This window comes from Eriocheir sinensis, chromosome 42 (assembly GCF_024679095.1).
Source record: "Eriocheir sinensis breed Jianghai 21 chromosome 42, ASM2467909v1, whole genome shotgun sequence".
Lineage (NCBI taxonomy): Eukaryota > Metazoa > Arthropoda > Malacostraca > Decapoda > Varunidae > Eriocheir > Eriocheir sinensis.
In genome coordinates this window covers 5,890,034-5,900,350 of record NC_066550.1, presented here as the reverse complement: position 1 = coordinate 5,900,350, position 10,317 = coordinate 5,890,034, and the positions used below count along the sequence as shown (strand labels likewise).

The 10,317-nt window shown below is 44.6% G+C and overlaps 2 protein-coding genes across 13 annotated transcripts in view; one reads left to right on the top strand and one right to left on the bottom strand.

The window, feature by feature from the left end:
- Nucleotides 1–7,893: 7,893 nt before the first annotated feature.
- Nucleotides 7,894–10,317, bottom strand: part of LOC127009860 (zinc finger protein OZF-like) — a 112,782-nt gene continuing 110,358 nt past the window's right edge. For 11 of the 12 annotated variants that reach the window (XM_050883279.1, XM_050883282.1, XM_050883283.1 and 8 more), the window contains one exon: nt 7,894–9,835. In XM_050883279.1, the coding sequence (XP_050739236.1) occupies nt 8,176–9,402 (1,227 nt within the window). In that variant the 5' untranslated portion in view covers nt 9,403–9,835 and the 3' untranslated portion in view covers nt 7,894–8,175. The remainder of the gene's footprint in view (nt 9,836–10,317) is intronic. The other variant, XM_050883289.1, reaches the window with a different exon arrangement.
- LOC127009861 (uncharacterized) overlaps nt 8,326–10,317 on the top strand; it is a 100,404-nt gene continuing 98,412 nt past the window's right edge. The window contains exon 1 of the mRNA XM_050883290.1: nt 8,326–8,463. The gene's annotated coding sequence lies outside the window, so the exon portion shown is untranslated. The remainder of the gene's footprint in view (nt 8,464–10,317) is intronic.

Here is a 10,317-nt window from a genome sequence, read left to right as displayed (position 1 = left end):
GGCTGTCTAAATACCTCTTCTGGGTATGCAAGGCTGTCTAAAATACCTCTTCTGGGTATGAAAGGCTGTCTAAAATATATCTTCTGGGTATGCAAGGCTGTCTAAAATACCTCTTCTGGGTATGCAAGGCTGTCTAAAATACCTCTTCTGGGTATGCAAGGCTGTCTAAAATATATCTTCTGGGTATGCAAGGCTGTCTAAAATACCTCTTCTGGGTATGCAAGACTCTAAAATACCTCTTCTGGGTATGCAAGGCTGTCTAAAATACCTCTTCTGGGTATGCAAGGCTGTCTAAAATACCTCTTCTGGGTATGCAAGGCTGTCTAAAATACCTCTTCTGGGTATGCAAGGCTGTCTAAAATACCTCTTCTGGGGATGCAAGGCTGTCTAAAATACCTCTTATGCAAGGCTGTTTAAAATACCTCTTCTGGGTCTTCGCTCTAATTTTCACTCTGTGTAACATCATCTCTCCTCCTCTAAATCTCACCCTCTCTTCCTTACCGAAACACAGGTTTCTGAGGCTACTGACAGCAATCTCTACTCTGTTCCCTCCTACTATCTCTATCCTAAATTTCAATCCAGAGCTGGATGTTGCGCCTACGTGCGCAACGACATCACTTGCTCTCGTGTCCACGACCTTGACTCTTCTGAATTTTCTACCATCTGGCTAAGACTTCATTGTCATTCTATTACTAAATACATCTGTGTTGTTTATCTCTCACCTAACTCTACCAACTATGTAAAATTCTTTGACTATTTGAATTCTAAAGTGGAGCACATCTTGACCCACTCTCCCTTCGCTGAAATCTCCATCCTAGGAGATTTCAATGTTCACCACCAGCTTTGGCTTTCATCCTCTTTCACTGACCATCCTGGTGAACAAGCCTACAACTTTGCTATCCTCAACGACCTAGAGCAGTTGGTCTAGCACCCTACACGTATTCCCGACCGTCTTGGAGACCGGCCCAACATTCTAGACCTCTTCCTTACCTCAAACCCTTCTGCTTATTCTGTCAAACTGTTTTCTCCGTTGGGCTCCTCCGATCACAATCTTATTTCTGCATCCTGTCCTATCGCTCCTGTACACCCTCTGGACCCACCGAAGAGGCGATGCTTCTGGCATTTTGCTTCAGCTCGGTGGGACGACCTGAGGATGTACTTTTCTGATTTTCCGTGGAATGATTATTACTTCCAGGATAGAGACCCCTCGATCTGTGTGTGCTCAACGTATCACAGAGGTGATTGTCTCTGGAATGGAGGCATACATTCCTCGTTCTTTCTCTACTCCTCGTGCTAAAAAGCCTTTAAGCGTTTAATCACGCTTGTTCTCGTGCTGTCAATGATAGAGAGGCAGCTCACAAAAGGTACCAGAGCCTTCAAACTAATGCTAATTATGAACTTTACATTTCTGCTCGAAATCGTGCCAAATCTATTCTCCGACTTACCAAAAATTCTTTCATTAATAGAAAATGCCAAAACCTTGCTTTTTCTAACTCTTCCCGTGACTTCTGGCATCTAGCCAAAAACATCTCCTCCAACCTCACTTCTTCATCTTTCCCTCCACTCCTCAGTCCTGACGGCAACACTGCCGTCTCATCTATCTCTAAGGCTGAACTCTTCTCTCAAACTTTTTCTAAAAACTCCACTCTGGACGATTCTGGGCATATTAATTCCTCCTACTCATCCCCCCTCTGACTTCTTTATGCCTGTTATAAAGATTCTTCAAAATGATGTTTTCTATGCCCTCTCTGGTCTCAATCCTCAGAAGGCTTATGGACCTGATGGAGTGCCTCCTATTGTCCTTAAAACATGTGCCTCTGTGCTGTCACCCTGCCTGGTCAAACTCTTTCGCCTCTGCCTGTCAACATCTACCTTTCCTTTTTGCTGGAAGTATGCCTTCAAACAGCCTGTGCCTAAGAAGGGTGACCGCTCCAATCCCTCAAACTACCGTCCTATTGCTTTACTTTCTTGTCTATCTAAAGCTTTTGAGTCAATCCTTAACCGGAAGATTCAAAAGCACCTTTCCACTTCTGACCTTCTATCTGATCGCCAGTATGGGTTCCGCAAGGGGCGTTCTACTGGTGATCTCCTAGCCTTCTTAACTGACTCTTGGTCATCCTCTCTTAGCCGTTTCGGTGAAACCTTTGCTATTGCACTAGACATATCAAAAGCTTTTGAAAGGGTCTGGCACAAATCTTTGCTTTCCAAACTACCCTCCTACGGTTTCTATCCTTCTCTCTGTACCTTTATCTCCAGTTTCCTTTCTGACCGTTCTATTTCTGTTGTGGTAGACGGTCACTGTTCTTCCCATAAATCTATTAACAGTGGTGTCCCACAGGGTTCTGTCCTATCTCCCACTCTTTTTCTGTTGTTCATTGATGATCTTCTTTCCAAAATGAACTGTCCTATCCATTCCTACTCCGATGATTCCACTCTGCATTACTCAACTTCTTTTAATAGAAGACCCACCCTACAGGAACTTAACGACTCAAGGCTGGAGGCTGCAGAACGCTTAGCCTCAGACCTTACTATTATTTCCGATTGGGGCAAGAGGAACCTGGTGTCCTTCAACGCCTCAAAAACACAGTTTCTCCACCTATCCACTCGACACAATCTTCCAAACAACTATCCCCTATTCTTTGACAACACCCAGCTATCACCTTCCTCAACACTAAACATCCTTGGTCTATCCTTAACTCAAAATCTCAACTGGAAACTTCATATCTCATCTCTTACTAAATCAGCTTCCTCGAGGATGGGCGTTCTGTACCGTCACTGCCAGTTCTTCTCCCCCGCACAGTTGCTGTCCATATACAGGGGCCTTGTCCGCCCTCGTATGGAGTATGCATCTCATGTGTGGGGGGGCTCCACTCACACAGCTCTGCTGGACAGAGTGGAGACTAAGGCTCTTCGTCTCATCAGCTCTCCTCCTCATACTGATAGTCTTCTACCTCTTAAATTCCGCCGCAATGTTCCCTCTCTTTCTATCTTCTATCGATATTTCCACGCTGACTGCTCTTCTGAACTTGCTAACTGCATGCCTCCCCCCCTCCCGCGGTCCCGCTGCACTCGACTTTCTACTCATGCTCATCCCTATACTGTCCAAACCCCTTATGCAAGAGTTAACCAGCATCTTCACTCTTTCATCCCTCACGCTGGTAAACTCAGGAACAATCTTCCTTCATCTGTATTTCCTCCTGCCTACGACTTGAACTCTTTCAAGAGGAGGGTATCAGGACATCTCTCCTCTCGTATTTGACCTTGCTTTCGGCCGCCTCTTTTGTTTCTTTTTTAGGAGCAGCGAGTAGCGGGCTTTTTATTATTATTATTTTTTCTTTTTTTGTGTGCCCTTGAGCTGCCTCCTCTGTTGTAAAAAAAAAAAAAAAAAAAAAAAAAGCTGTCTAAATACTTCTTCTGTGTATGCAAGGCTGTCTAAATGTTTCTTCTGGATATGCAAGACTGTCTAAAATAAATCTTTTGGGTATGCAAGGCTGTCTAAATGCCTCTTCTGGATCTGCAAGACTGTCTAAAATAAATCTTTTGGGTATGCAAGTCTATCTAAATGCCTCTTCTGGATCCGCAAGGCTGTTTAAATACATCTTCTGGATATGCAAGGCTGTCTAAAATACCTCTTCTAGGTATGAAAGACTGCCTATATATATAAATACCTCTTCTGTGTGTGCAAGGCTGTCTAAATGCCTCTTCTGGGTATGCAAGGCTGTCTTATTTCCTCTTCTGCAGAAGAGGCATTTAGATACCCATGGGTATGCAAGGCCATCTAAAATACCTCATCTGGGTATGAAAGGCTGTCTAAATGCCTCTTCTGGGTATGCAAGGCTGTCTAAAATACCTCGTCTGGGTATGAAAGGCTGTCTAAAACACCTTTTCTGGGTATGCAAGGGTGTCTAAAATACCTCTTCTGGGTACAAAAGGCCGTCTAAATGCCTTTTCTGGGTATGCAAGGCTGTCTAAAATACCTCTTCTGGGTATGCAAGGCTGTCTAAAATATCTTCTGGGTATGAAAGGCTGTCTAAAATGCCTCTTCTGGGTATGCAAGGCTGTCTAAATATCTTTTCTGGGTATGAAAGTGTAGTGACACGACTTGCCTGATGGGCGAGCCTCCCATAACCCAGTTAGCCAGTGGGGGTCTCTCTTTGGCCGACTGGTAAAGGAGTGGCTCTCCCGTTACGCTGGTCGCGGGTTCGATCCCCGGCGCCGGCAAAACCTTTCCTTGTCTGGATTAATTTATCGTGTGTTTCGTTACACGCAGTGGTCGTGTGGGAATGTAGTAAAGAGCAAATTCTGGCATAGCGGTGAGCATCCTCTCCTGTGGTTCTGTTGTGTCACCCCGAGAGTTCATAGAAAACGGGAATTCAACGCACACAAATTAATCTAAATAGGAATGGGAAGCCGTGTAGTGACACGACTTGCCTGATGGGAGAGCCTCCCATAAACCACTTAGCCAGCGGGGTACCTCTTTGGTCGACTGGAAAAGGAGTGGCTCTCCCGTTGCGCTGGTCGCGGGTTCGATCCCCGGCGCCGGCAAATCTTTCCTTGTCTGGATCAATTTCTCGTGTGTTTCGTTACACGCAGAGGTCGTGTAGTAAAGAGTAAAAATTCTGGCATTTCAAAAGGCTGTCTAAAATGCTTCATCTGGGTATGCAAGGCTGTCTAAAATACCTTTTCTGGGCGTGCAAGGCTGTCTAAAATACCTCTTCTGGGTATGCAAGGCTGTCTGAATACCTCTTCTGGGTATGCAAGGCTGTCTAAATACGTCTTCTGGGTATGAAAGGCTGTCTAAAATACCTCTTCTGGGTATGCAAGGCTGTCTAAAATACCTTTTCTGGGCACGCAAGGCTGTCTAAAATATATCTTCTGGGTATGCAAAGCTGTCTAAAATACCTCTTCTGGGTATCCAAGGCTATCTAAAATACCTCTTCTGGGGATGCAAGGCTGTCTAAAATACAGAGCTGGGACTACCGATTGACATTTGGGATCGGTACTACCGGCGGTAGATTACTGCTACCGATACCGATCATTCGGTATTTTGAAGAAACTACCGAATACCGCTACCGATCGCATGATTGGCAGTCAATCGGTATCGGTAGATTGAAAAGCGAGCGGACTTTTTGTTAAGACTTAAGAGAAGACGACCCCGGCAAAATGAAACGGACAAGTTTCAACACGTTCGAGCGCATCTATGGGAAGCAGTTAGCAGGAAATTCCAGGTATTACTTTGACGTCATCACGCTTAGCCAATCACCGGCCGTTCTGGGCGTTCTCAGCCAATCAGAGGCAGCCACGACCTAGCAGATTCTCGCTCCCGCCAAAAGTTTTGGCGGGAGCCCCACTCTTGTTTGGCCTGCCGACGCGAGTAGCCTACACCTACGCTCTAGCTCCTACGCTCTCGACAACGTGCTCAGCCTCATCGCCTAGTGTTTTAAGTGGCAGTGTTTTTAAGTCCACCCGCCGCGGCAGCAGCACTTAATCGTTTTGTGCTTTTAACTTTTCAAGTGATTTTCCTTTTTTAAACTTTATTTTACATTAAAAAAGTTTTGATCAAGTCAGTGAACTATTTAATCATATTGTTACGAACCAGAGGTTAGGATATGCTGTGTGTTGAGTGAGTGTTTTGTATGTGGCGCGGCGGGGCCCGTGTGTAGGAGTGTGTGAACCCTGTAAGAGGGACGCGGCAGTGAGGCAAGTCACGTAAGCCAGTGTCACGTGTGAGGCAGCGTGGGGGAGAGGTGAGGTGTGGAGGCAGCGTCTCCTTCCCCCTGTGGACTTGAGGACGTGTCCTGGGCAGAGGCCATGGGAGTGAGGCTCTGTTAGGTTAGGCTCCAAATTGATGACACAAACTTAATCGTACTTGTAAACTCATTGCTTACTGACTACTTCTATGGCTTTCAAGCTTTTTTAATCTACCGATACCGAATCTATACCGATCGGTAGATTTCTGAAAAATCTACCGATCTACCGATACCGATTGGACGCGGCTCGCTACCGACTACCGATACCGGTGGTAGATTTTTTCTACAGAATCCCAGCTCTGCTAAAATACCTCTTATGCAAGACTTTAAAATACCTCTACTGGATATGCAAGGCTGTTTAAAATACCTCTTATGCAAGGCTGTTTTAAATACCTCTTCTGGGTATGCAAGGCTGTCTAAATGGCTCTTCTGTGTATGCAAGGCTGTCTAAATGCCTTTTCTGGATATGCAAGGCTGTCTAAAATACATCTTCTGGGTATGCAAGGCTGTCTAAATGCATCTTCTGGATATGTAAGGCTGTCTAAAATACATCTGGGTATGCAAGGCTGTCTAAATGCCTCTTCTGGGTATGCAAGGCTGTCTAAATGCCTCTTCTGGGTATGCAAGGCTGTCTAAATGCCTCTTCTGGGTATGCAAGGCCGTCTAAATGCCTCTTCTGGGTATGCAAGGCCGTCTAAAATACCTCTTCTGGGTATAAAAGGCTGTCTATATAAATGCCTCTTCTGGGTATGCAGGGCTGTCTAAAATACCTCTTCTGGGTATACAAGGCTGTCTAAAATACCTCTTCTGGTTATGTAAGGCTGTCTAAAATACCTCTTCTGGGTATGCAAGGCTGTCTAAAATACCTTTTCTGGGCACGCAAGGCTGTCTACAATACTTCTTCTGGGTATGCAAGGCTGTCTAAAATACCTCTTCTGGGTATGCAAGGCTGTCTAAAATACCTCTTCTGGGTATGCAAGGCTGTCTAAAATACCTCTTCTGGGTATCCAAGGCTGTCTAAATAAATACCTCTTCTGGATATGCAAAGCTGTTTAAAATACCTCTTCTGGGTATGGAAGGCTGTCTAAAATACCTCTCCTGGGTAGGGTATACAAGGCTGTCTAAAATACCTCTTCTGGGTATGAAAGGCTGTCTAAAATACCTCTTCTGGGTATGCAAGGCTGTCTAAAATGCCTCTTCTAGGTATGCAAGGCTGTCTAAAATACCTCTTCTGGGTATACAAGGCTGTCTAAAATACTTCTTCTGGGTATGCAAGGCTGTCTGAAATACCTCTTCTGGGTATGCAAGGCCGTCTAAAATACCTCTTCTGGGTATGCAAGGCCGTCTAAAATACCTCTTCTGGGTATGCAAGGCTGTCTAAAATACCTCTTCTGGGTAAGCAAGGCTGTCTAAAATACCTCTTCTGGGTATGCAAGGCTGTCTAAAATACCTCTTCTGGGTATGCAAGGCTGTCTAAAATACCTCTTCTGGGTATGAAAGGCTGTCTAAATGCCTTTTCTGTGTATGCAAGGCTGTTTAAAGTAGTTGTGCTTGAAAATAAAGATATTCTGGGTATGAAGAACACCAAAATACCAGTCCTCTTAACATACACGGTCATACATACATACACCTTTATCTATCACATTCTTCCACTTCCTTACGTCCCATTCAAACCCCTTTATTGATCTCTGTTCCCGTTTGTTATTTTCCATTCAGACACATTCTGCCTACCCTCAGAGAGAGAGAGAGAGAGAGAGAGAGAGAGAGAGAGAGAGAGAGAGAGAGAGAGAGAGAGTGTGTGTGTTTTACTGTATGTATAATGTATGTATGAATGTACATTGTTGTCATGGCTGTCTGTATTGAATGGAAAGAGAATTAGTGGTCGTTTTAGTGTATGTGTGTATGTATGTATGTATATAAGTAGTATGTATGTATGTATGTATGTACTATGTATGTATGTATGTATGTGTACGTGTGTATATTGTGGTTGCCTGTCTTGAAGGGAAAGACAGAATTACTGGTCTTTTTGTGTGTGTGTTATATGTGTATTGTACGGTTGTCTGTGTTTTCTGTTGTAAATCTTGGATTTAGAATATTGATAACCTTTTCAATGGGTAACTAAAAGAAATGCACCAAACAAATCTATATTTCCTGTTTTATTTTGGTGAAGCACATCATTGTTCTTTCCCAAGGCAAGGACATAGTATGAACAGCCAGCCCAGCACAGTCACCAAAAAGATCAGACCTTTCACAGGACCCACCAACCACATGCAGCCTAGGTTGGAAAGTGAATAAAAGATCATGCTGTCACATTTGTTTCAATAAATGATTCTTTTCTGCTCTCTGTGTACCATACAGCCCTCTAACACCACCACAGCAAACACTTGCGCTCCCCCACACAGCAGAACTGAATCAGCACTGAGCCTCAGCAGGGGAAGTGGACCTTCATGTGCTGGGCAATCTCACCCTTAGTCATGAAACGTTTTCCACAAACATCGCACTTGAACCCTTTATGACCGGAGTGTCTGAAGATGTGACTGTTCAATCCACTCTTCAGTTTGAATCTTTTTCCACAAACTTCACACTCATGATTTCTTGCACCAGTGTGTGTAAGGGAGTGCGTTTTGAGATAACTCTTCTGACTGAAACATTTCCCACAAACTTCACATTCATGATTTCTTGCACCAGTGTGTGTAAGGGAGTGTGTGTTGAGGTAAGTCTTCAGACTGAAACATTTCCCACAAACTCCACACTCATGATTTCTTTCACCAGTGTGTGTAAGGGAGTGTGTTTTGAGGCTACTCTTCTGACTGAAACATTTCCCACAAACTCCACACTCATGATTTCTTTCACCAGTGTGTGTAAGGGAGTGTGTTTTGAGGCTACTCTTCAGACTGAAACATTTCCCACAAACTCCACACTCATGATTTCTTTCGCCAGTGTGTGTAAGGGAGTGTGTTTTGAGGCTACTCTTCAGACTGAAACATTTCCCACAAACTCCACACTCATGATTTTTTTCACCAGTGTGTGTAAGGGTGTGTGTGTTGAAGTTACTTTTTATTCTAAATTGTTTTCCACAAACTTGACATTTATAGTTTTTTTCACCAGTGTGTATTTGGAAGTGTAAGTTGAGGCTACTCTTCAGACTGAAACATTTCCCACAAACTTCACACTCATGATTTCTTTCACCAGTGTGTGCAAGACTGTGTGTGTTGAGGCTACTCTTCTGACTGAAACATTTCCCACAAACTTCACACTCATGATTTCTTTCACCAGTGTGTGTAAGGGTGTGTCTGTTGAGGTCACTCTTCTGACGGAAACATTTCCCACAAACTTCACATTCATGATTTCTTTCACCAGTGTGTGTAAGGGTGTGTCTGTTGAGGTAACTCTTCCAAGTGAAACATTTCCCACAAACTTCACATTCATGATTTCTTTCACCAGTGTGTGTAAAAGTGTGTGTGTTGAGGCTACCCTTCCGAGTGAAACATTTCCCACAAACTTCACACTCATGATTTCCTGCACCAGTGTGTTTAAGGGTGTGATGTTTGGGGTTACTCTTATTACTAAACCTTTTGCCACACTCACGGCTTTCGTGAGGTCTTACACCAGAGTGTGTGGGAGTATTTGTTGAAGTCATCCTTCCTTGCATGTCTTTTCCCACACTCTTGGCTATGGCTGGTAAACTTGCTCTCACTCTCAGATCTTCTTACACTTCTGAAATTCAAACTTTTTTTTTTTTTTTTTTTTTTTTTACAGCTAAAGAGAACCTCACACCAGTAGCAGTCTGCTCCTGCTGGTCCCAGCCACTCCAGCTGCTGCCCTGCCTTGCAGCATCCACTGCAACACTACTCCAGGTGGGAGGAGTCGCTGGTCTTGCAGGAACCTCAATGCTGGAGCAGGCGGTGGCAAGGCTCCTACAGAGGCACACTCAGGGACCAATCAAGCAGGCAAGGCCTGGGATGCACCAAGGAGTCCTGAAGTCAGCGGCAGCAAGGACGGAGGAGGCGCTGAGCACAGCACCTGTCTCACAGCCTCACGCAACACCAGCACCAGTGGTGGCCGCTGGGACACAAAGTCGTTTGCTGCAAAGAAATTGTACGGTAAGGGAACTGAAGTTGGTGGGAGGGAGCGGGGCGGCAGTTGGCGCCCCTCAAGGCAAGCCCCAGGCCACCGGAGGGGGCAAATAGTGCGGGATGATGATATCGCCGGTCTTACATTATTTACGAGGAATACACTTTTTTTCTAATAGGTTTTGATACATTTGGAGTCATTCAGGTTATTGATTATTCTTGGGAATGACTACTCTAGAATGAGGATGGGGGCGGGGGGTTAAAAAAAAAATAAAATAAATAAATAAAAGTCACAAGAGCTGGTAGGGATAATCCTACAGGGAGGGACTCACAGACTTGGTATCATTGCTTTGGTGATGGTACTGCGTGCTCTGGCCAAGTCTTATGGGAGGGAAGGTGCTGGAAGGCAAAATTGTTGGGGACAGGGTCAGGAAAGGCACATCTTCGTCAGCCCCTTCACATATTTTACGAGTCAATCCTGTATTTCTTTCATG